At 40.4% G+C, this 27,240-nt stretch overlaps 1 protein-coding gene across 2 annotated transcripts in view; it reads left to right on the plus strand.

The window, feature by feature from the left end:
- Positions 1-483: 483 nt before the first annotated feature.
- The window catches only part of LOC125400577 (uncharacterized), a 42,250-nt gene continuing 15,493 nt past the window's right edge, over positions 484-27,240 (plus strand). For both annotated transcript variants that reach the window (XM_087900213.1, XM_087900214.1), the window contains exons 1-5: positions 484-636; positions 10,158-10,284; positions 12,947-13,039; positions 15,725-15,834; positions 16,367-17,138. In XM_087900213.1, coding sequence (XP_087756339.1) covers positions 616-636; positions 10,158-10,284; positions 12,947-13,039; positions 15,725-15,834; positions 16,367-17,138 — 1,123 coding nt within the window. In that variant the 5' untranslated portion in view covers positions 484-615. The remainder of the gene's footprint in view (positions 637-10,157; positions 10,285-12,946; positions 13,040-15,724; positions 15,835-16,366; positions 17,139-27,240) is intronic.

Below are 27,240 nucleotides of genomic sequence, written 5' to 3' on the forward strand. Positions count from 1 at the left end.
AAGAAACAAGTGCATGGGAGTGTTATGTGAAACACATCATTTTGTATACTACTCTAAAATTTAATTTAAAAACCTTATCATTCTCACGGTTTATTATAACTTGGTGCTTTAGGAAATTGCTTCCATCAAGGTTCAAGGTGTCTCCTCGAAAGAGTGGAATTTTACAGAAATACTCTTAAATTGTTCAGACCATTGTTGGAGAAGATTCTCTCTCGCTGTCTCTCTCTCATCTATCTATCATCTCTCATTTATATATCATAAACTAATATGTATAAAGTTAAATGTAACTCTTCCACTGGGGCTAGATTCTACAAAAGAAACAGTTAGAAAAAATCCAAGACAACCTGTTATTGTTCACTCAGTAACCGCTTGGATCCAGTCACTGTCACTCTAGCTCTAGGCGTGAGGTTCTGTCCAATCAGAGATAGTAGTGTGAGGCTTGTCCAATCAGGAGCAAAGACCCACTCTGATGGGCCCGTTATTGTCTAAGACCAGCCATCTTGGGACCTGTCGCCAGGTACTGCCTCCTATCAGGAGGTCCTTCCTGGACGCTTTGGCTGACCTCTGTGGCCTGGTGCCTGGGTGGTGCTGGGAGAGACAGAGTGAGGACTCGGGATGCTCCGGAAGCTGGAGATGGTGAGTGAAGCGCGTGCTGAGCTGGAGGGCAGCTGTTCATTGGTCTGCGCTGTGTGGTCGGGGCTGGACCGGCTCCGGACAGCCGGACGCCCCGTTGGCTCTCTGCTCCCGGACTTGGGTCCTGTTGCAACCCTCTCTTCGAGCACTGCCTTGGAGTGCAGCGGTCTTGCCTGGAAGGCAGCTGTAACTGGTCGGAAAGCGCCACTGTTCCCGACAGGACCGCAGTGGAATGAGCGGCCAGTGAAACGCCGCGCGGGAGTTGGGGCCGTCACACAGGGGGACTCAGAGGGAGTTCCTTGCCGCGAAACCAGGCCTGCTTGTGTCTCAGTTAGGTACTCAGGTCAGGGCCCCTAGTCCTTAAACAACCTTTGTGGCATAGGGCTGTGGATTCCTTCCTCTGCAACTCTGGGAACCTAAGGGACTGTTATCATCTGCAACGCTGACAGTCACTCCGCTCGCCGCCTCCTAGAACTGCCCCAGTGTTCCAGCCTTTCCCAGACCCCTCCTACCGCCGGGTGCCACCTGCTGCTGTAGCTCTGCCTCTTGCCTGGGTTTGTGTTTCTGACTGTTCCTCTGAATCTCCAGGATCTCTCATCTCTGAGCTGCTGTGACCGCCTCTCTGACTGTTTGAATCTCGTCCTGTATGTCACGTATCCCGTTGGCTCGATTGTCTAGTTCATCTTTCCCTGGGTCTCTCACCACCTTTTCTGCAAGATTCATTTCCTTGAAAAACTGGGTCACTAGGACAAGTTTGGAATCCAGAGGACCACGGGAACCACGTTTTTACTGCTTGATGCAGATCACCCCCTCTGTCAATTTTGTCAACTTCTCTCTCTCTCTCTCTCTCTCTCTCTCTCTCTCTCTCTCTCTCTCTCTCTCTCTGTGTGTGTGTGTATGTGTGTGTGTGTTTGCTTGTGTGCTCGTTTTACTGAAGCTTAACCTAGGGATTGTTAGGCACACATTTTGTCAAGAGTCACCTGCCCAGTGTTGCTTTGTTGTTATTGTTGTTGGGGTTTGGTTTGGTTTTGGTTTGTTTTGGTTTGTTTTGGGTTTTTTGTTTGTTTGGTTTTTGAGAGAGGATCTTATAGAGAGCGCAGGGTGGCTTGAACTTGGACCTTCCTGCATTGGTCTCCAGAGTAGTTGAGAGCAAAGGCTTGGGCCCTCAGGAGTCTGTCCTTCTTTTATGGAAGCAACCAACAGAGCCCAGGTCAGGAATTGGCATTTTTCAGGCCTCCAGGTACTAACTACCTTTCTCCTCCCCTTCCCCCAGTTGCACACTGGCCTCCTGTACATATGACTAGAGGCAGATATGCAGCCAGCTGGAGATGCACAGAATCCATGAACGGGTCTGCCCTTCATGATCCCTAGACTTTGCCAAGAGTCCTCTGCATATAAGAGGATGCCTAAGGAATCCACGAAGAAGTAGCAAAAGATGTGTAGAAGACAGGTACATAGATGATGACCCTGACTGCTCCCTCCGCTCCCAATACAAAAAGCACTGATAAATCTGTTGGCTACCATTAGAGCCCCAGGACCAACCTCTGGGGAATGAGAGTGGGGTTCTTCAGTTCTCCTTCTCACACCTGGGAGGTCATGGCGGTGGTGAGCAGACACTGTTGGTAGGAATATGACTCAGAAGCACTGGAGTTGTCGAGTCTAGAACAGGCACATTCCTCCACTCTGAAAAAGGTCACTGCTGAGGTCTTGAGTCCTGGTGTGTCAGCCACAGGAGGCAGGGGAAAAGATAAAAGAGGCTCTCTAAGAGAAATAGGGACTGCACTCAAAATCTGGCCAGGGTCCACTCGACTTCTCTGTCTGGACCTGTATGTCTACAAATGCATTTCTACAAACCTTTCCCTTCTCTTTTTAATTGTATTGTTACTCTGAGTGTATTATTTCTTTTCTACCTGCCAATTCCCAAATAACCACTCTGAGGCTTAATATTATTTATAAACTGTTCAGTCTATTAGCGCAGGCTTATTAGTAACTAGCTCTTACAATTTAAATTAACCCATTTCTATTATTCTATATTTTACCATGAGACTTGTGTTATCTCATATCTTGCTTTTCTGGTGGCTGGTGTGGGAAGTCCTTCTGTATCTGTGTTGCTTTTATTGGTTAATGAATAAAGAAGTTTCTTGGGCCTATGGCAGGATAGAATAGAGCAAGACAGGAATTGCAAGCAGAGATAGAAAAGAAAAGGAGGCAGAATTGAAGAGATACCATGTAGCTGCCAAAGGAGAAGGATGCTCTGGAACCTTACCAGTAAACCATGAGCCTTGTGGTAAGATATAAAATAATAGGAATGGGTTAATTTAAGATATAAGAGTTAGTTGATAAGAATTCTAAGCTAATAGGCCAAGCAGTATTTTAATTAATATAGTTTCAGTGTGATTATTTCAGATCTGGGAAACTGGGAAATGAACAAGCAGCCTGTCTACAGGCAGCATCTCTCAGACTCTGCCTTCTTTTCCCTTGTATCTTTGCTTGGGTTTCCTGCCTGGCTCTATTCTGCCTGGCTATTGGCCAAATAACCTTCTTTTTTAACCATTGGTCATAAAACATACTCACAGGAAGATTTTAACTTTAACATAGTAAAATTACATATAACAAAACAATTATCATACAAGAATTACAGTGCAATATTTAGCTTATTTGTTTTTGGCAAAATTAAAGGAAATATTTTATTATCTATCCATCTGTGAGCCTAACATTTTATATCTAATTTATCTTTTGTCATAACTAAGGAGAATTGTAACTAACTAGTCTTGAACTCCTTTAAAGACCCCAGAAGGATATAATAATACCTTAGTAAACTGAAGTGCATTGTAAGTAATTTCCAAAATTCTAGAAGTGATAGATATATCTGGCTTCCTGGACAGTCACCCAAAGTTCTTCTGTAACATTGGGTCATCCATGTTCAGCCTATAGGCCTAGAGTGTCTGGCAGACTTCTCAGTGAAGCAAGACATTTGAAATTGTCCTTTCTATATTGGTAATTTGTCAATCATTTTCTTTTGTGTCCTTCAGAATATCTGACAGACTCTCCCATGAAACAGAAACCCTGAAGAACTATCCCGTCTTGTTTTGCCAGTTTCAGCAGTCACTTTTCTGTGGGTCCCACATGTCCAGTTATACAGCAGGCTGTCAAACAGTCCAGTTGAGAACACTTTCTTGCCCAAATGGCTACCTTGCCTCAGTGAAAAAAAAAAAAAACTCCATAGGGAACTTCTTTGACGCCCATCATCCTCTTGAAGTAATTGATGCTGTCAGGAACAGATGTGTCTCACTGTCAAGAAAAGTCTAAATTCTTAGAACATTTTATATGCCATATTCTGTAGGTGTTTGAAGATTACCTATCCATCTGAAATATATCTCTGTATATCTAGAAAAACCTAATTATTATGACTATAAGTTTGACTATTATAAATGACTAGTAATTTGTTTTTTTTTCTTTTTTTTGTTTTACTTAACGTATGTTTATTTATTCTTTGGCAATTTCATACATAGATACAATGTATCTTGGTCATAGACACTTCCAATCCCTCTTCTCATTCCCCAACACATGCTCCTCCCATCTTTCTTTTGTCTTTTGTAATTGTTTTTTTTTTGAGCTATACTTTTTTCTCTGCTCCTGTCCTTTCCTCCTCCTCCCCTCCTCTCCTTCCCATGACTCCCATGTGTCTACTAATTTGTATTTCTTAGCCATATATTACATTTTAAATGAGCTGTGTAAATATAATACCTTAACCAAGAGTAGAAATAGACATAAAGTATAGCAAAATTGACTTTAAATTTGTATAAATAAACCAAAATCCGTACCAATGTAAAGTATTTTGAGATTAACAGTTGTTTTTCTTGATTAAAGTAGATTTAATAATCTACCTTTCTAATTATTGTTATATCATAGCCCCATTTTTAAGAAAGAGATTAAATATGACCATTAATCATTTATAATAAATCTCCTTTAAGTAAAAACAAAAATTTATAAATAGTATTTTGGGAATTTGGTAGTAGTTTTCTATGTTAGTTCCTCCTTATTGGGGGCATTGGTAATCTTATGGGGATCCTGAGAAAATTTAGGATTATGGTTAAATCTTAGCTGTAGTAGTCTGTGAGGCTGTATTATTTCAGACAGTTGCCTTGAAGCTGTTCTGGATGTTGAGTCACCTGGGCTATGATTCCCATTGGAGACCTCTCAGGGTTCTTACTTGATCAAACCATCATAGCCTGGAAGGGACTCACAGCTTCTCATCTTCTGTGGAAACAAAAGCAAAACCTCTTCTCTAAAGCAATGCATCTTTTTAAGTTCCATTTTACAAATATACTTTTGACTTCTGTTTTAAAGCTAAAGCTTTTAAAAATATTTAAGTTGTTACATTGTATCAGCCTCTCTTTCAGTCCTATGTCTCTCAGCAACTGTTGTTGTCCATCAGTCATCAAAAAGTTAAAAATCAACACAGAACTATACAGGATCCAGACTCCCTGTGTATTTTTCATCTTTATGTGACTTTTTCTTTTATATTATTTTTACTGTTCTTTAGAGACTTTGTTTTATTTCTTAAAACTATTTATTTCTTCTTATAACGATACTCTTTTTTCCTCTCCCCCAAACCTAGATACATTTCTTTTGAAAACACGCTATGGCCCATTTAGAGCTTTTTTTTTTTCTTTCTGAATCTGTCTTTAATGAGTATTTGCAGTCGTTTTTAATCAATGTTTTAGATTGTGCAGCTTTGGCTGTTGGTTCCTCTGCCTGCTTCACTTAACAACGTGGCAGAGGTGGAAAAAGAACACCATACTTACCCCCACCCCTAGTGCTGATATCAGGTAACACACAGTCACCCACAAACCTTTACTATCTGTATGAGTAAAAGCTAATTCCACAGCAGTGCACGTGGCTGGTTAGCCTCTCTGTACCAAGGCCTGTGTGAGACTGCAGAGACCTGACACACCTTAGCTCATAGTGGCTGGTGGCAGGTTCCATCTTGCAAGCAACGGTTGGGAGACATTCTCTGCGCTGCTCCTGCCATCGGACTGTGAGACAGGGAAGGCCAATGCAGCTCTGTTTGTGTGCTTTTAGAACTTTTTAAAAGCTTTCTCAGATCCTGTGGAAATTCAAGAGCCTCACGTTGGTACATTTGTAACTGGAGGTTTCTCTCCCACCTGCGAGTTCCTGAATAACCACTCTGAAGCTTAATATTAACTACATACTCTTTGGCCTATGAGCTCAGGCTTATTATTAACTAGTTCTTACAAGTTAAATTGACCTATTTCTATTATTCTGCATTTTACCACGAGGCTCGTGTCTTGTTACCTAACATCTTGCTTCCCCGGTGGCTGCTGGTGTCTCCGAGACTCCACCTTATCTTTTTCTCTGTCTCTACTTGGATTTCCTGCTTAGCTATATTCTGTTCTGCCATAGGCCAAATCAGCTTCTTTCTTAACCAGTGGTAATAAAACACATTCATAGCATACAGAGGAGCATTCCGCATCAGTATTCTTCAAACAGGCTCTCACTCTGTAGACAAGCCGAGAGAGTCTGGAACTCTTTATGTAGCCCAGGCTAGCCTCAAGCTAAAAGCAATCCTCCATCTGCCAAGCACAGGGATTCACACACATGCTCCATCAGCCCATGGGTCCTCTCCGTTCCCTCTCTCATCTCTGGGTGTGTCTGTCTCTTTGGATGGTTTATCTCCAAGTGAGTGAGGAAACTTGATCAGGGACTGCGCGTGGACCAAGTGGTTACCCACAGTGGACGCAGCACGGAAGGAGCTCTGTGCAGAGCCCTGATCCTCCTCCTTTGTCTAGCTGTCCCTTCTCGGTGTAGTCTTGAAGTGAAAGTCAAGGAGGGATCTATGTGTGGGGCTTCAAACCTGCTTCCAAGCCAGAGTGGTTGTGCAGGGTTCCATTCTCGATATCTGGGAAGGTGAAGCAGGAGGAATTAGCGGAAGTTTGAGGCCAGCATGGCCTATTTCAAGGTGAAGGCTAACCTGGACTGCTCAGGCATTGTCAGAAACAAAAGTCTGTGGGAGTGTCAGTGTCTGCAGGTCAGCGGTGGATACTTGCCTGCTGTGTGCAGGACTCAGCCTTCTGTTCCCAATGGCCTGCTGTCTGTAGAACCTCAGAGAGGCCAGTGGCCTTCTGGAGAATCAGAATGTTCCTCGGGACAGTGGGGCACCATCATCGCTACCTGCCATTGTACTGGCCCCACAGCCAGGCAAGAATAAAACTGCTTCTGAGCAGTGAGGGGTGCATCATAGCTCATCACACCTCTGTTGTGGGTCCTGAAGTGAAGAGGTGGTGTGGGACTGGGAGATCGGTCCACTGCACAATGGAAAGCCAAACCTGGGACAGAGATGAAGGGGTAGCTCCTGCAGCGTGTGCACACTGACAGTAGCTGGGCCCTCCCAGGCCTGGAGAAGGTGGCCCTGCTGTAGGCCCAGGGAAGTTCCATAGGGCTCTGATTGTTTGGATCAGCCTGTCTCTGAAGGTAGGTGAGGAACAAAAGGGGCTGAGGGGGAGGACTTGTGGGATGAAGAGTGACCCAAGAGGTGCCAGGAAGACAGGCCCATCATGTAATGCGGGTCTTCAGGATTGTCATACATAAGTAGGACACATTCAACGTGTATTAAACTGGGCATGTGTGGTGGTTTGAATGAGAGCCACTCACATAGGTTCATGATGTTTGATTGCGTGGTTCCCACTTGGTGGACTGTTCAGCTAAGATCAAGAGCTGTGATCTTGGAGGAGGCGTGGCCTTGGAGAAGACATGTCATTCTGTGTGGCCTTCCAAAAGCCCACATCAGGCCCCATCTGTTTCTCTCTGCCTCCAACTCTGGGGCAGATGTAAGCTCCCAGCTGCCACTTGAGAGAGGCAAGCCTGCCTGCCTGCCTGCCACCATGCTCCCCGCCATGAAGGACTCGCCCTCTAGAAACTGTATGGAACAGGCTACCTTGCCAGAGCCAACAAAGCAAGTGCCTGAGCCCTGGATCTTTACCCAGGAGGACGGAGAGCTGTGTGGAGGCTAATGCTGTCCCAGGTGACTGCCACAGAGGCTGACATGCCAACATAAATTCCCAGCTGTCCTGTTTTAATACTGTTCCTATGCAGACAATTGAAGGCAACTGAGGCCCTGAAAGATTAGGTACAGGACGGCCAAGCCTCCACAGCCTATATGGCAGTTTGGCTCAAGTCAGACATGAATGTGGCACCAACTTTGTAAGCAATACACCAAAGTATTCCCTTTTTCATCTTGATACAACTATAGTTTCCACTGCCAGAGCTTTCTGAAGAGTGCTAATTTTATGCTTAAATCTGTATTGTTGCATTTGGATTGATCCCGTTAGATTAGTTCAACCAAAATATCCCCCCCCATCATGGAACTAAATATTTTTATATCATCTTTTATCCAAACTACTGATCCTAAAAGATAAAAATAATCCTTAGTATGGCAAAACAATATCATACTGTCTCCTATTACAAGTATGCATTTTATCCGCCCCCCCCCCCCCAAAAGGCACTTGGATTCTGCGTTGACGAGCTGAGAATGAACATGTAATTCCATCCGTAAACATAACAGTAACATCTTTGGGTAGTAGTATTGTATCATTGCTGTTTCCATAATGTCTCAGCTTAATGAGTTTTGATGTCCCCGCAAGTCATCAGCTTCCTCTTGGGACCTCTCCCCTTGATGGGTTTGCCATCTGTCTGCACATGCTTCATTTGTGTGGTGGTCTCCAGGATCCTGGTTGAATTCACCAAAGCAGGAGCCATCTGGGACTTGGTTCATTTTCTGGAAAGACACAAGCATAATTCTGTTAGAAAAACATCAGTCCCTTTCCATTGGTTAGTTTCTAGATCTTTCCATTTAACACATACATTAGGCTGTGTTTCCATTAGGATAAAATGCATTGGGGCATCAGAAGAGCATTATCCTTTAAAGTGAAAAATTTTAAACTTAACCTAGCTAAATGTGGCTTTGTGTGTAGGGATTTAGGTGGGTGTCTAAGCTAAGTATGGCTTTGTATGTAGGGATTTGGGTAGATGTATATGTTAAATGCAGCATAGTATGTAGGGATTTAGGTGGGTGTATAAGCTAAATGTGGCTTTGTATGTAGGGATTTAGGTGGGTATATATGCTAAATGTGGCTTTGTATGCTTAAGTATTTGATGGTGTCATTCTACTATAGCACAGCCCTGTAGATTATAAGGTATTCTAGGATCATGATTAATATTCCATAAACTACAAAATTCTCAGAAATGTTTGTTGGTATAAACAGGGCCATTATCAGTTTTCATTTGTTGTGAGAATCCTAGAAAGGAAGGGTGTATAATAAATGTTGGATGTTATCTGATGTTGCTTCACCTCTTTGAGCAGAACCAACAGTCGTACTAAAAAGAAGTATCAATTTTTGCATGAACATATTTGAAGTGTCCAATTCTGGGTTCTAAGTAATATCTTTTTGTCAAATGGCATTAGATTTTAACAAACCGTGAGGATTACTTCTGCAAGCAGAGGGCAGTGGGTGAAAGAGTAAGGTCAGGGCCAGATGATTTGCTGGCCCTGCTCAAGAGGTAAAGAGAATTGCACCTGTAAAGATCTTGCATTTTTTTAAATTAATTTTTTCATTTATCTTACATATTGACCACAACTTCCCTTTCTCCTCTCTTTCTGTCCTCCCATCTCCCCTCTACTTCCCCTTCCCCACCCACTCCTCCTCTGTCTTCTCAGAAAGGGGCAGGCCTCCCATAGCAATCAACAAAGCTTGGCCATTTTTATTGTCATTGAAGTTTTCGCTTTTACAGATTTGATACTGTTTTTATAAGGCTTGGCTTATATGTGTCTCTCCCTTGCTCTTGATAACACAAACATTACATACACATATTATTTCTTGGATTTTTTTCCATTTTAAGTACATGGAAAAGCCTGCAATCCTATTTTCTTGAATCACTATACTAAGAGAGAAGATATTTGTATTGATTTTTCTTTCCATCAAATACAGACTGTGTTTTCAGTTTTTTGTGGGCAACATGACATAAGCTATAGTCATCTGGGAAAGAGAAACTTGTCTGGAAAAATGTTTCCATCAGGTTTTCCTGTGGGCAAGACTGTGGGGTCTTGACTGATGATTGACATAAAAAGGTCCAACCCACTGTGGGTGGGGGTCACTCCTGGGCAGGTGGTCTTGGGTTGCACATAAAGACCAAATTGAGCAAAGTATAGGGAGGCTAATAATCAGAGCTCTGTACTTCAGTTCCTTCCACAAGTTCCAGTCTTGGCTTCCCTTAATGGTGAACTGTCACTTGTAAATCAAACAAACCATTCCTCCCTAGGTTGTTTTTGCCCAGTTTGTTGTTGTTTTCCCACAGGAGTAGAGGGTTAACTAAGCCAGAATGCAAATCGAGCTTCACCTTCTGTAAGATGTTGTTTAAGTGCACGTCACAGTGCAGACAGAAGTGTCATTTTCTGTTCCCAAGGCTTAATGGTGCTGGGGTTGAAGAGAAATCTGTCATTACAGGGATCTGTGTCATTTGAGGATGTAGCTGTGGACTTCACCCGGCAGGAGTGGAAGAACCTGGATGCTGCTCAGAGGACCCTCTACAGGGATGTGATGCTGGACATCTACAGCAGCCTGGTGTTCGTGGGTGAGGCTAACCCCCCTGTAAACCTACTAGCAACTGCTTTCTGCTTGGTTGATATGTGAGAGAATATGGCTCACTGTTGGTAGTAACTTGATAGGCATGTTAGGAGACACACTCCCATGCATATTCATGTAGAGTGTGTCTTTGTGATACACTCGCTGGTGTGTAATGATCAGATGATGGTAGCTGGTGAGTCTGTCGGCTCAGATATCCTTTGTATGAGGATCATTTAAAACTTCTCTGACAGCTATTATGAAATACTCAGGTAATTTGGGAGTTATACATTCACTGATGTGCTACTGAGCATTCCAGGTTCCTCGTTCCTTCCAAATGCTCCCCGTGGCTATACACATCTTTTCATCTGTGGCTTTCTCCTGCATCTTTTCCACACTCTAGCAACCAGTACTTTATAGTTTTGAGATAAATTTTAGCTTGTAAGCATGATGGGAACATGCCAGGATTTGTTTCTGTGCCTGTTGCATTTTACTTATGTCCTTTGCCATTGCTGGGGAGACAGATTAAAAGTTCCATGCATTTTTATCTATTAAGATGAATAAATGAGTTTCATCCAGCAGACAGTAAAGTTTTATCTCAAGCAGCTCCTACCGAAAACTCTGAACCCCGAGGACGAGCAGACACATTCCCTCACTGGAATCTGTTGCGTGATTGTGTGAGTCCTGTGAGGGAGTGTTACCAGTCCCTCTCCTTCATGGGAGACCTGGGTATCTGCTCTCTGGTTCTCCTTACCTCATAGCCACCACTGTGGCTAAGCCTCCTGCAGCTCAGCAGCACAGTTGCAGCTCATCTCAAGCTATTCTGTCATTTACAAAAATCCCGTCCAGCTGTATCCATGCCACTGTGCCCATGCAGGTGTGTATACGCCACCTTCTCTTTACCAGTTCTTTTGTTGAGTATTACCGACTTGATCATGTATCATGGGTTATATGAACAGTGCTACAGCAATGAGGATGGTGCAAGTTTCTCTGCAAAAACTTTATTATAAGTGTATGTGCTTATTCACACATACTTAACAGTGGGAGACTATTGCCATGTAGTATTTCTATATTTTGTTTGTTTGACACAGATCTCGTGTATGTCACAATGGATTTGTACTTATATAGCAGAGTTCGAATTTCTGATCTAGGAATCAAGTGTGTGAGACCAGCACTGGTTTATTTGGTGCTTAGACTGAAACCAGGACTTCTTGACTAACTGGGCACGTGCCCTGATGAGGAGCTGCTTCTCCAGTCCATGTGTTTACTATTTATTTATTTATTTATTTATTTATTTATTTATTTATTTATTTATTATGTATACAATATTCTGTCTGTGTGTATGCCTGAAGGCCAGAAGAGGGCACCAGACCCCATTACAGATGGTTGTGAGCCACCATGTGGTTGCTGGGAATTGAACTCAGGACCTTTGGAAGAGCAGGCAATGCTCTTAACCTCTGAGCCATCTCTCCAGCCCCCATGTATTTACATTTTAAGAAAACATAAAAATGTGTTTGTTTCTTCTTTTTTTTTGGGGGGTGGTGGGAGTTCAAGGCAGGTTTTCTCTGTGTAGTTCTGGTTGTCCTGGCACTCGCTTTGTACACCGGGCTGGACTTGAACTCACAGGCATCCACCTGCCTCTGCCTTTCATGCATTTCTTATTATCAATACTAATTTATATTCCTGGCATCAGATTCTGAAACTTCCAGTTGATTTTGTGTTTTGTTGGGAACTTGAAACCATTGTTCGCTGGGGGCTCTGCAGCTCTGCATGATCACTGTTTATATTCAATTTTGCAGTTTTTCTAATGGCCAAGTGCAAGGTCACAGTTAATAACTCTAGGAAAATTTATGGCTGGTTCTTTTTAAAGCCACTATCTCTGTCTAGGATGTCCTAAGTAGCATTTAAGTTGTATTTTTTTAAACTCTTTTAGAGACCAGCCACCCAGCTCCCAAATAATCACACAAAAACTTATTCTAGTTGTGAATGTCCAGACTTACTTGCAGTTAGCTTTTCTTATATTATCTCACTTACCTTTTCTCTCTGGGCTTTTACCTTTCTCCTTTCTATATTCCATTCTTTCCTTCTCACTTCATGGCTGATTGTGTGGCTGGGCGTCTGGCCCCCTGGAATCTTCCTCTTCTTCTCCTCTCTTGTTTCTTTCTCAACTGTCTTCCTCACCCTAAATTTCTCCTCCTTTTTATTCTCTCTACAGACCAGTCACACGTATCCTTTCTCCTGCCTAGCTATTCGCCAGACAGCTCTTCATTAGACCAATCCGGTGTTTTAGGCAGGCAAACTAACACAGCTTCACAGAGTTGAATGAATGCAGCATAAATGAATGCAACTCATCTTTGCATCATTAAACAAATGTTCCACAGCACAAATGAATATAGCACAGTTTAAATAATATTCCACAACAAAGCTGTCTCTCCAGCTTCATCTTTTTGTTTCTTCTTGTCACCTGCTTATTGAAATTTTAAAAATTATGTTGCATAGCTTATTGTGCATTGTGTTATTTGAGAATAATATTCCAAAGACTAAAGACCCTGAATGTAAAACTAGCAAATTTGAATGCACCCATCATAACACAAATCAAAATGGGGTTGTTGTCTTTCTTCAGTGGACTTGACGGCACTCTGACACCATTTCTGTATGATTCCCGTTTGCAGGGCACTGCACAGCCAAACCTGAGTTGATCATTAAGTTGGAGCATGGATTTGGGCCTTGGAGTAAAGCAGAAGCCTCAGTCTGGAACTTTCCAGGTCTGTGAGTGAATATTGGATAAAGGAGATGAGCCAGGAGAGAGACAGCTGGATGTTAGTCTTAGTGTGCTGTTTGCACCATTCCTGAGGACAGCTGGGCATGTGAACCAGACACGTGACTTTTGTAGTTCTTAGAGAGTTCTCCCTATCAAGCCACTTCACTGGTTTTGTTGAAGGGAAAATTTATATTTATGTATTTATATTTTCAATCAATATATATGTATGTATGTATGTATATGGGTTTTTTGTTTGTTTTTCTTTAATTGATTGGTTGATTGCTTTTTCATGACTGGGTTTCACTATTTAACAACACTACCTGTCCTGGATCTCACTCTGTAGGCCAGGCTGATTTTGAACTCACGGAGATCTTCCTGCCTCTGCCCCTTGAGTGCTGGGAATAAAGACATTCACCACCACTGTCTGACAGAAAATACGTGCACGTGCGCGCACACACACACACACACACACACACACACACACACACACACACGCACACACACTTCTTAGGCAAATTTGGTTACTTTGAGAAATTCTCAGTTGTGCTTCCTCCTTGTTTATACAATAGATTTTCTTTAACTCTTAACAAAGTAGATCTTTATTATTGTTTGTTTGCATACTCATTAGACACTTGGATTTTGTTCACCTGATAAGCAGTTGTCTGTGTAATTGCGATGACACCAACAGTAGTCACAAGTGCGTCTTTACAGGTCTCTGACTCAGAAGAGACGTGAAGCCCAGTTAGTGTCTGTTGTGATCTGACTATATCAATGAGCTCATCAGTGATGAAATAAGTGCTGTCAAGGATGTTTACCAGGAAGAGATTTAAAAAAAATTACTGGGTTTCAGTTTTGAAAGGCACAAAGTGAACTTACTAAGTGCTCAATCATTTATTTTAACTTTGAAGTGACCATTATCAAATCATACATATGGATATAAACTAAAGACTTGGTAATAATGATTGGAATTAAGATACAAATCAGAAAATTACTATGCCTGAGTGCATTTCATACCTTTATTATTTTCAAAATTTGATATCTAATATATAAGTGGATATCAAATTAAAAATGGTATGGAAAATGGTTCAGTTGCTCTCCACCAAGCCCCGTGACCTGAGTTTGTTCCATAGAACCCACAAGGTGGAAGGAAAGAACTGAATGCCATAGCTGTCCTCTGACCCCAAACCATATGCTATGGCATGTGTGTGCCCATGTACTCCTAAGATAAATAAATCAAATGATTAAAAAAATAACAGTAAGTTATAAACAGTTGCTAGTGATTGTGATAAGACTTGTGGAACCAAGGTGGAAATTTTAGGTTTAAAAGACTACTGAACATAGTTATAAGAAAATGAGGAAAGAAAGAGACAGAGGCTCAAGAATAACAAGGAAAATTAAAAGATTAACCATGCTCCAATGTTAATGATAAGAGTCCGAGTAAAGGAGAAGAGAATGGATTCACAGGAGAGGAAGAGCATGAGGGATCATAAAAACAGGTAGCAGGACAGGGAAAAGTGGATAAACAGGGGCTGGAAAATGGCCTGGTGGTTAAGGGCATGTACTGTTGTTCTAAGAGAACATGAGATATATTCACAGCACCCACATCAGTTAGATGTCTTCTTGCCTCTTTTGGCTCCTCCATGCGTGCGTGCGCGCGCGCACACACACACACACACACACACACACACACACACACACACACAGAGAGAGAGAGAGAGAGAGAGAGAGAGAGAGAAAGAGAGAGAGAGAATAACTTAAAAATAAGATTCAATAACAACAATAACAACAACAAAATCCTGAAAAACTTGAGAGGCTAGCTACGTTGGTAAGTTCTCCTCTTGGGTAGGAGAACCAAAGTCTCAACTATAGATAGACCTAGAAATTGCAGAATCAAGCATCGTGGCTTTCTCTATAGCAGCAGCCTGGCCTTGGAGAAGAAACTGGTTACATTTAAACCACATCTCTTGGAATTCTAAAACCAGACATCCTGCACTCTAAGAACCTGAAAAGAAATCATCACCAGTCAGAGAGGCTGTGGACACTGAAGGTTCCTGTGTAGAGGGTTTGTTGTTTGTTTGTGTTTCCTTTGTTCAAGAGCAGCCATGGGAACTGAAGTGCAGACGCACTGAGAGAAATGTTCACAGTGCCTGAAGTGTGTAAGATTTGATATGTCTGACTGTGGAGGCCCGAGTCTGATACCCCAAATCATCCTTAATCCTCCTTCTTCATTCATTAAAGTCTCTTGCCAGCTCCCCCTAAGGTTCTTTTGTGTCTGCTTTCTGATCCTATAAATCCAATGTTTAATCTGGTCTGCCTGAATTACGGAAATCTGAACTCCAGTTCTCATGCATGCATGACCAGCATTTAATTAAGCCACTGAGCCATCTCTCCAGCCAGAGTTATACTAATTTATTTAAGAATTAAATTGTCAGATGGATGGTGGTAGCGCACATCTTTAAGCCCAGCACTTGGAAGGCAGAAGCAGGCAGATCTCTCTGAGTTCCGGGAGTTTCAGGACAGCCAGGGATACATAAAAAGACCCTTTCTCAAAACAAACAAACAAACGAAAGAATAAATTATCATATCCAATATTGCCATAAAATTTACATGAGAAAACTGAGGGACTATGTGTTTCAGTTAGTAAATAATATGGTTATTCATGAATAATGACATTTTTATGTTATTTTAGATGTGCGTAAAGCACGTGTTCCAGTTGAGACCATCCAGGAAAATGAAGAGAGAGATTTGTGTGAAGAGAAAACCACCAGTAGCAATATATCTAACAAAGAAGGGGCTGAAGTAAGTAAAATTTTTTGTGGTCACAGACTACTTGTAATATGAACAATAAGAGTGGAAATGTTTGGGGAGGTTTCCTTGAAATCTTTCTCCTGTCAAAATGCACTATTTCTTTATACTAAGCCCTATACCATGTAGGCCCAATGATGGTAACTGAGAAGCTCCTCCCATATTTTATATATCTTAGTCTCCATAACAAGGGGAAAAGAGCATCCTGCCATATTTGACTAGGAATATCTTTCTACACAAAGAAAATATTAAATGAAGGAACTTCATATTCAAGAGACCTCTGGCTTTTTCAGGGAATTTTTCAAATCTTTGGTTAAGTAGCACTTATTGTTCAAGACAGTTTGTTTAGGATGGAACATATCAGATGAAAAATTGGCAAATAATAAAAGTACACAAATGACAAGTTCAATAAATATATATACTAATCATGAGGTTTCATGTTAAAAATAATCGTACCTCACAAAGCATTAGGGAGCCATGTTAGGACAATGTGTGCAATGAATAAAACAAGTTCTTTTGTCTTAAGCTACAACTAAAGGTTCGACGGAAAATACACCAAGGGAAAAACCCAGATTCTTGTCTGGAAACATCCTGCCAAAGGCCAGAGCACAAGAAGACTCACACGTGTGGGAAACACTCTGACTGTGGGGACTGTTGTGAAGTTGTCCCTGGTAAGTCACCACCCACAGAGCACCAGAGAACTCAGAGTAAAGAGAAGACCTATGAGTGCAAAGAATGCCAGAAAGGGTTCTGCCACAAGTCACATCTCTTTCGACATCAGAAAACTCATACAGGCAAGAAGCCCTTTGAATGTGACGAATGCCAAAAAGCCTTCTACCACAAGTGCCATCTCATTCAGCACCAGAGAATTCATACCGGGGAGAGGCCCTATGAGTGTAAAGAGTGTAAGAAAGCCTTCCGCCGCAAGTGGCTTCTGACTCTCCATCAGAGAACTCACACAGGAGAGAAGCCTTATGGATGTAAAGACTGCAGGAAAGCCTTCTTCTACAAGTCCCACCTCACCCGACATCAGAGAACCCACACAGGGGAGAAGCCCTACGAATGCGATGAGTGCAAGAAAGCTTTCTGGCAGAAATCAAACCTGACTGCGCACCAGAGAATCCATACCGGTGAGAAGCCCTATGAATGTAAAGTGTGCAAGAACGCCTTCTACAACAAATCAAACCTCACTTTACATCAGCGAACTCACACGGGTGAGAAGCCCTATCAGTGTAAAGAATGCTGGAAAGCTTTCTACAGCAAATCAAAACTCAGCCGCCATCAGGCAACTCATACAGGTAAGGATCCTTATTAATGTACACAGTGCAGAAAAGCTTCTCCATGGAAGTCATTTCTCTCTCAAAATCAGATTGCATTCAAGTGAGAAGCAGTAAGAGTTTAAGGGGAAGTTTGTAGTTTAAATCTGCCCTCTTTGCACCTCACTGAACTCAAGTAGGTAAGCTCTGGGTACATAAGGAATGCATTAAATGTTTCTACTCTATCTCTGATCTCTCTTCCTGAGTGACTTATATGAGAAACCCTAGGTATTGCATAAAGCCTGCTGTGTACTGTTGGTCCTCACTTGAAATCAGAGATTGCATGCTGGTGAGACTGATGAATGTAAAGAATGTTTGAAAATGCTCTTCCACGAGCCAGGTCTTAACTCTAGGGAACACATACTGGTGCAACATCCTGGAACTGTACAAATATTGGAGGGATTTCTACCCAAATGGCTTATTTTGCATTTTCAATGCATACATGTGAGGTACCATTTAAATTTAAGGACTGTAAGAATGGTTGTATAATTAATGGAGCCTCAGTTGATTTGACTTCAAGATATACAAGGAGGTTAGTAACCCTATGAATTTAATGATTACAAGGTTTTCTAATATGAAACATTATCACAGTTATTAAAAGCTCATACAGATGGGGGATTCTCTAAATAAAAACCAGAAAACACCCAGAAGAATTCAGACCTCAAACTATGTGAGTGTACATAGACTATATACAGACGTGAGAATAATTGTACAGCAGATCATTTACCCGGTTTATACTTGGTTACTTGCTTTTCACCTTGCCCATTTTGGGTGCTGGTGCACAAGTTCACTGCAATGTACTTGTCAGAGCATTAGAACACAGGGCTGTGAGAATTCTATAAAAAGTGGTTGATGAGGGGGCCTCCAAGTCCCAGGTGGTGGTGGAGGGGCCTTGCATTCCAGGAAATGGCTGTGTGAGCTTTAGAACGTGTGTGAGGTGGGGAAGAGAGGCCCTGTTGGTTAACATTTATGCACCATACTAGTGTTACTGTTAGTTTCCAATACCTTGGAGATGATCGCCTTCGTCCTGTTTTGCAGTAAATAGGAGCAGCAGGCCACTTCCCGCCGCCTGACTCCTGGCTAGTTTTACCCGAAATAATTACACGGAAACTATATTCATTTAAACACTGCCTGGCCAATTATCTCCAGCCTCTTACTGGCTAACTCTCATATCTTGATTAACCCATTTCTATTCATCTGTGTTTACCACGAAGTCGTGGCTTACTGGGAAGATTCTAGCCTACGTCCATCTCAGGTTGGAGCTTCATGGCGTCTGCCTGCCTCTGCTTTCTTTCTCCCATCATTCTGTTTGGTCTACTCCACCTATCTAAATTCTGCCCTATCAAAAAGCCAAGGCAGTTTCTTTATTAACCAATGAAAGTAACACATAGACAGATGACCCTCCTACATCATTTCCCCTTTTTCTGTTTAAACAAAAAAGAAAATCTTTAAGTTTAACATAATAAAATTATATATAACAAAACAGTTATCAAGCAAGAATTACAGTTATAATATTTATATCTACTTTATCTTTTATCATAACTAAGGAAAACTATAACTAACTATCCTTTCTTCAACTCCATCAAAGACTCCAGAAGGATATAATATTACCTAAACAAACAAGTAATAAGCAACTTCCAAACTCTAGAAATGACAGAGACATCTCGCTGCCTGTACAGTCACCCAAAGTTCTTTTGTACTATTGGGGCATCCATCTTCAGCCTATAGGCCCATAGTATCCAGCAGACATTTCCATGAAGCAGGAAAATTCAAAGACAGTTCAGTCACGTTTTTCTGTGTCCTGCAGAATATCTCGCAAATTCTTTTATGAGACAGGAACCCCAAAGGATCATCTCACCTTTTGGCAAGTTCAGCAGTCCTCTCTCTGCGGGTTCTTTGTGTCCAGTTTATGCAACAGCCCAGGCAAGAGCAGTTTCTTGCCCGAATGGCTATCAAACTCCATAAGGAGCCTCTTCAATACCCATCTTCCTCTTGAAGTAGATTGGTGCTGCCAGGAGCAGACATGTCTCATTGTCACGAAAAGCCCTAAATCATTAAAACATTTAAAATGCCATATTCTTTCATCTTTGAAAGATATGAAGAATGCCTATCTAACTGAAATATATCTCTATATATCTAAAAAATCTAACTGACATGACTACAAGCTTGACTATTATCGATGATTATCCATTAACAACCTTTATTTCCTAATTATACATTACATTTTTAAATGAACTACACAATCATAAAAGCTTAATCAATAGCAGAAATACATGTACATATAACAAAATTGACCTTAAAATCCATACCAATGCAAATTATTCATATCTATATCATATCCCCCTTTAAATGTAAAAGAACATTTATAAACAATATCTGGGAGTATGGACGTAGTAATTTCTCTCCAAACTTGTTCCTGCTGTATGGGGGCGCTGTTAATCAGGTCTTTTATGGTGTATCTTGTGTGCCAGGTTCATCTCAGTCGGCAGTTGAGTGAGATAATTTTTTTGAGGGTGTTCACAGCAACTTCTCAGGAGGGTGTGGTCTATAATACCATATTGTGATAGAAGCAGTCCACAGGGTCTCATCCTCTGTGAAAACAAAAGAAGAACCTCTTTTCCAAAGCATCATGTCCTTAGACCCAAATTCTAACATCATAATACTTTTATAATAATATACATGGTAGTCTAGCCTAACAGCCCATACAATGAAACGTCTCTCTGTACTTAGCCCCTTTACAGTCAAAAAATTCAAAGAAAATACAATATACAGAATACAAACTCTCTGTGAATTTTCCATTTTTACATGGCTTATTTTTCTTTATTTCTTTTAATCTATAACTATCTATACTGTCTCTTTAAAGGCTTTATCTCTTTAAGGCATTAACTTTATTCTCTATATTCTTTTTCTTCTCTCTCCCAAGCCTATGTATGTCTAAAACTATGACCCATTTAGAGGTCTTTTATGTCTGAATCTGTCCTATTGCATTGCCTGTAACTTTTTGATTGTCCAGGAGCACTTCTTAAAATGCTAAGCACTTCTTAAAAACTTAAGTTGCGCCATGTAGAGGTAATATGGTACTGCCTATTTCCTGTACAGTCTAAACTTTAACTGCACTGTTATTATGATAATTACAACAGTCCCTGCCTAAGATCAGCACAGTTCAGCGTGGAGTAGCTGCTCCTGCCTCAGAGCCATTTGGTGCCCCTGAGCCAAGCACATTTCCAGGCACACAGCAGTCCACATTGCCATCAAGCAAGCCTTAGCACTTTACTCACAAAACCCCATTCAAATGCTCTGGCTCCCACAGGAGCCAGAGGTCATGCTAGGAGGATAGCCCAGAAAGCCGGTGTTTTAAAACTGTGTGGCTTTTTTTTTTTCCACCTCCAGGTAGGAGTCGCACTTAGCTCTTTAACTCTCAGAATGAGCTTTTTATCTCAGTTACAGCCCAATCAGTCAGGCAGACCACTGCACAGCCTGGAAACATCTCTGTGTATGGCAGCCGGAATCCGCCATGCTCTCCGGCTTGCCTAAGCCTGATCCCACAGTCTGCCCAGGTGGGGAGCACAGGCATGGTCTCAGAGTACTTTCTTCCCTATCCTGCGTAGGAACACAAACACCCAGTCCCATAAAAGCCATTGAAATGCTGTATAGCCAGAGTTCGCATTGGCGGCACAGCCCAGGAAGCTGCGTTTTAAAACCGCAGCTTTTTTTCTGCTACGGCTGCTGAGTCAGGGACATTTCTCTGCGGCATGCCACCAACAAACAGCAAAAAGCTGCGTTAAACTCTGTTTTTTTTTTCTGTGTTTAAAATTAGCTCTCTCAGATTTTACATGGATCCAGTTCACCACATTGAGGCACCAGTGGGCGCCACTCTGTAGTAAACAGAAGCAGCAGGCCGCTTCCTGCCGCCTGGCTCCTGGCTAGTTTTACCTGAAATAATTACACGGAAACTGTATTCATTTAAACACTGCCTGGCCAATTATCTCCAGCCTCTTACTGGCTAACTCTCACATCTTGATTAACCCATTTCTATTAATCTGTGTTTACCACAGAGTCGTGGCTTACCGGGAAGATTCTAGCCTACGTCCATCTCGGGTCAGAGTTTCATGGCGTCTGCCTGCCTCTGCTTTCTTTCTCCCAGCATTCTGTTCAGTCTACTCCACCTATCTAAATTCTGCCCTATCAAAAAGCCAAGGCAGTTTCTTTATTAACTAATGAAAGTAGCACATAGACAGAAGACCCTCCTATATCACTGCTTGTAGAATCAGCTATGAGGATGGAGAAAAATACAGCTGCAAGTGGGAATGACCTGTTTGGTGTCTGTCTAGATTCTAACAAATGTGTATAATCAGTTACTCATCTGTCAACATAAAAACCACAAAAATAATAAAATATTTATGATGTAGAAAACTATGCTTCATAGTTACCTCACTGCATCAGAATTCATATTATTCTATAAATATAAGGATTTTAGAGTAGGCATTCAGTCACTCATATATTATCAAGCATCAAATCACTTATTAAAGCAAAGAATCATGGCTATCGAGTTGGCTCAGGTAAAAGTGCTTGCTGTCTGTTATGCAAATTCTAATTGGTCTTAATAATAAAAACCCAGAGTCAGCTATCAGGGATGAAAGCTGGAAGATCAGAGAAGCAGAGCAGCCAGTCACTAGTTCTTACCTCTACTGAATCCTCAGATCAAAGTGGGGTAATCCTGTCCCTAAGAATTCTCAGACTGAATGCTGGCTCTACAAAATCTCAAACTGAATGCTCAGACTGAATGCACTGAGCTCCTGTCTCCTTCCACTTTATATTCCTCTCTCTGCCCCACCCTATATCACTCATGTCTCCACCTCCCTAGTACTGGGATTAAAGGCATATGATCCGAAGTGTTGGGATAACCTTTGTGTGAGCTCTTGTAGCATGAATAATAAAAACCCAGAGACAAAATTGGGGCTCAACCTGAAAAACAAGGCAACCAAGCCACTAGAGAAGTCTTACCTCCACCAAGACTGGGTGACTGCAAGCTAACAAGCTAAACCTCTCTCTCCTTCCATTTTATATTCCCTTTAGTGCTAGGATTAAAGGCACAACTCCATAGTACTAGAATTAAAGGTATATGTCACCACCACCTGGGTTTGTTTCTGCATTGATCTTGTGTAGCCCAGGGTAGCTTTAAACTCACAGAGCTCTGTCTGCCTGTCTCATTGTCATAAACAATGTAGGTAATTAAAACATCTTAAATGCCATATTTTTTAGATCTCTGAAGTGTTTGAAGATCACCTGTCTAAAATATATCTTTGTTTGATTTTGAAAACATACCTAATGTTCGATTATAAAGGTGACTAATTACTAACCTCTATTTCTTTGTTATCCTAAACAGTTGACAATAATAACTTTCAAGGACTAGAAATTTGCATTACATTGTTTTTTTTGTATTTATGCATAAGTATATATAAGAAAACATATATATGCATTATTATATATGAAATATTAAATACATTTAGTATATATAACACAAATATATGGTTTATATAATATATTACTTAATATTTATATATAACAATTATATAAAACATTCTTTTCACCTAATTACTTGTGCTAGAAGTTAGAAACAGCAAATGTTTACTAATCACAAAATCATTCATCATTAATAATGTTACTTTCAGAATACTCCATAGTTATTAAGACACAAACCTATTTTATATAAAGACAATCTGGATTTACCATTTTTGCAACATTTTCCTTGTTCTGTAAACAGTTGGATTATCTAGAATTTATAAATATTTGGAGTGTTTTATTTAATTTCTATTGCTGTGATAAGATACCATGACCAAGGTAACATAAAAGAACGTGTTTAATTTGCGCTTATTCTTTCAGAAGGCTATGGTCCATGATAGCCAAGCAAAGGCTTGGAAGAGCTGAGAGCTTACATCTTGATCTGCAAGTAGAAAGCAGGCAGAGACAATCACACTGGGAATAATGCAAGTCTACTGAAACCTCGAAACCCATCCTCAGAGTGACACACCTCCTCCTACAAGGTCAAACCTCCTGATCCTTTCTAAATAATACACCAAGTTTTCCAATAGATACACCAAGTTTGAGTTATATAGTTACAATACCTTGAACAAGAGTAGAAATGTATGTACAGTATGTTCTAACAAAAGTAATCTCAAATACAAAATTTGTATACAATAAAATTGAGTCCAATCCAATGTAAAACATTTAAAACTAGTAGCTGCTTTTAAAAAGGAGACCTTTTATATATCCTTCCTTTTTTGTTTTCAGAGTAGATTCAATAATCTATCCTTTTATTCTATCACACACACACACACACACACACACACACACATATACCTTTTTTCATAACAAGAACCTTGAATCTAATTTCCTTTGTTTAGCATTTTTCATGACCATTACCAATAACTTGTAACTAACCTCCTAAACAATGACAAATATCCATACTCCATTGAACAACCAAAAACCATTCACCCCACCTCTTGGGAATGTGGACATCTTATTCTTAAATTTACCTTCTGCTGTCTGGGGGTGATGGTATCTTTAAGGGGTCCTAAAAAGAAAATTTTGGTTAATTGTCAAGTCCTGACAGAAGTAGCTGTATCACTTTTTATCCAGTCTAGGTGTAATGGGAAACTACATGGCTTGCCTCGAGTCCTGGCTAGAGTAGTCTGTTAGGCTGATCATCTCAGATAGTCACCTCGAAATTATTTTGAGCAATATGTAGTCTAAAACTGATCCATAGGTGGTATTTTTTTTAACTTAGTTGTGTTATTATAGTCCTAAAAGAGTTGTCATTATGAGGCCTATCCTCCTTATGGAGACTTCAAAGGTCACTGTTAGCCCATTGTTCATGGTTTACTGCAGAAAACTTATAGAAACTCCAACCCAAAATCATGTACAGGAAGGTAGATGAAACCTTCTTCCAAAATTAGTTAGTTATAAGGTATATTAGTAATAAGGTATATATCTTATACCTTAAGAAAGTTGTCAAAGGGTCAAAATAAAATAAAACCAAAGGATTATGAGATTAATAGCAATAATATAGTCCTTAAATTTTTGTTTTTCTTCTGTCCTATATCATAGTTCTTCTGACATGAGATATATTTTTAATTTCAATTTAACAAGCATGCTTGGGTTTGGAGAAGGAGAGAGCTACACTCCAACTGCAAAGCCAGATTTAATCTTTAATTGGACTGGGACTACAAAAAGACCATTTACATTATATTCTGTAGAGCACAGCAGAAACAAACATTTGGGAAGATTTATGAAATGTTATCTTGCTGGAAGTGTGGTATACCAATAGGCCAATTTATTCTTTTTCTTGAAACATTTTTTTTCTTGATGATTTGTCCCTTTTCTTCAGATGTCTCATCTGTCCAGCTGTCTTCAGATTCCTTGGCTGGATGCCTTTATTCTCCTGAAAAGACAGAAACTTAACCCTCCCCAGCCCTAATTTTGGGGAGAGTCTCTTTTGGCAAGTTATATCTGATCAAATAAAAAGCATTTGTTAGTTTTATAGGTTAGTTCAGATTTAAGGGCCATGATTAATGAACTATCCTCTCTTCTAATTAAGAAGTCTCTTGTTAAGTTTGAATCTTTATGAATTTTGATGGTATCCATAGCTTTTCTTCCTCTGTGGAAACAAAAGCAAAACCACTTCCCCAATATAACACATGTCCTGGTTTCCATTCTGCGGTCAGTACATCTTTAAAGTATATTGGCTGATTTAATTCTATAGTTTTTTCTTCTATCTACTGTTTAATCTGCAGCTGTTGTTCTTTTCTTGTTAGCATTAGAAAATTTAAAGTTAATGAAGTATAGGAGAAGGAGCCTGCTTGTTCGTCCTGGCCACCTAGAACCAAAATAATCACACAAAAACTGTGTTAATTAAAGCACTGCTTGGCCCATTAGCTCTAGATTCTTATTAGCTAACTCTTACATTAATTTAAATCATTTCTATTAATCTGTATATCGCCATGTGTCAGTGGCTTATCAGGAAAAATTCGGCATGTCTTATTCTGGTGGCTCCATGGCATCTCTCAACTCTGCCTTCTTTCTCTCAGCATTCAGTCCAGTTTTCCCTGCCTACCTAAGTTCTGCCCTATCAACAGGCCAAGGCAGTTTCTTTATTCATTAATGGTAATCACAGCACACAGAGGGGACTCCCACATCACCTCCCCTTTTCTGTTGAAATAAAAAAGGAAGGTTTGAACTTTAACATAATAAAATTACATATAACAAAGTAGGTATCAAACAAGAATTAAGTTACAATATTTATCTTTTATCATAACTAAGGAAAACTATAATGATAACTATAAATTCTTCAATTCCATCAAAGACTCCAGAAGGATATAATATTACATAAGTAAACAGAAAGTACATTGTAAGCAACTTCCAAAACTCTAGAATTGACAGAGACATTTTACTACCTGGACAGTCACCTAAAGATCTTTTATACCATTGGGGCATCCATCTTCAGCCTACAGGCCCTTAGTATTCAGCAGACTTTTCCATGAAGCAGGAAATTTCAGAGACAGATCTGCCTATGTTGGCAGTTTGCCAGTCACTTTCTTCTGTATCCTGCTGAATGTCTCACAGACTCTCTCATGAAGCAGGAACCTCAAAGGATTGTCTCATCTTTAGGCAAGTTCAGCAGTCATTTCTCTGTGGATCATGCATGTCAACTTAAGCAGTTCAGGCAAGAGCAGTTTCTTTATTCATGGCTAACCAACTCCATAAGGAGCTTCTTCAGTGCCCATCATCCTTTTGAAGTAGTTTGGTGCTGCGAGCAGCAGATGTGTCTCACTGTCATGAGAAGTCTTAAGTTCTTAAACGTTTTAAACGCCATATTCTGAAGGTTTCTGAAAGATTTGAAGAATACCTATCTAACTGAAATATATCTCTATACATCTAGAAAATCTAACTACCATGACTACAAGCTTGACTATTATAGATGATTATCTATTAACCTATATTTCTTAATTATATATTACATTTTTAAGTGAAGTACACAAATGCAGTACCTTAATCAAGGCCAGAAATACATAAGAAATTTGACCTTAAATTTGTACCAATAAACCAAGATCCATACTAATGCAAATTATTCATATCTAGATCATATCCCCCTTTAGATGTAAAGAAACATTTGCAAGCAATATTTGTGAATATGAGAACAATTCTTTCCAAACTTCTTCCAGCTGTTTATTGGGCAAAGCAATTTTATGAGGGATGTATTTTTGAGGGATATTCAAGACAACCTTCAGGAGGTCTTGGTCTACCAAATCATATTGGTCTGGAAGCAGTCTACAGATTCTCACCTTCTGTGAAAACAAAAGAAGACCCTCTTTTCCAAAGTAACATATTCTTAGATACATATTTTGAAATCAAGATACCTTTAAGATATACATGCTGGTTTAGCTTAGCAGTACATGTAATAAAATATCTCCCTGTACTTAGCTCATTTATAGTCAAAAGATTTAAAGATAACACAATAGTATATATAATCCAGACTCTGTGTATAGTCCATCTTTATGTGACTTATTTTTCTTTATACCTTTTAATCTATGACTATCTGTACTCTGTCTCTTTAAAGACTTTTTCTAAATAATTTACTTTCCCAACTCTCTATACTCTTTTTCTTCTCTCTCCCAAGCCTATGTACATTTATCCAACACTGTGACCCACTTAGAGGTCTTTTTTTTTTAAATCTGGATTTGTCTTTATTGCTTATCTTTAATTATTTTCTGACCAGAAGCACTTTTTAAAATGCTAAGCCCTTTTTAAAACTTAGGCTGTTGCATTACTAGGTCAAATACGGTACTGCATGTTTGCCCCACCCAGTACAGCATGACAGAGCTGCTTGCACCTCTGAGCCATGCACACCACCCCACTTCCAGGTACACAACCAGTCCAAGTTGTCTTCAGGTAAGCCTCAGCACTCTTCTCACAAACCCCATCCAAATACTTGGCGTCCTGAAAGAGCCAGAGGTCTCACTGGCAGCACATCCCAGAAAGCCTGCATTTTAAAATGGCACAACTTTTTTTCCCCTGCTGCTGGTGC

The sequence above is a fragment of the Myodes glareolus genome, chromosome 22 (assembly GCF_982192425.1).
Source record: "Myodes glareolus chromosome 22, mMyoGla1.1, whole genome shotgun sequence".
Taxonomy (NCBI): Eukaryota; Metazoa; Chordata; class Mammalia; order Rodentia; family Cricetidae; genus Myodes; species Myodes glareolus.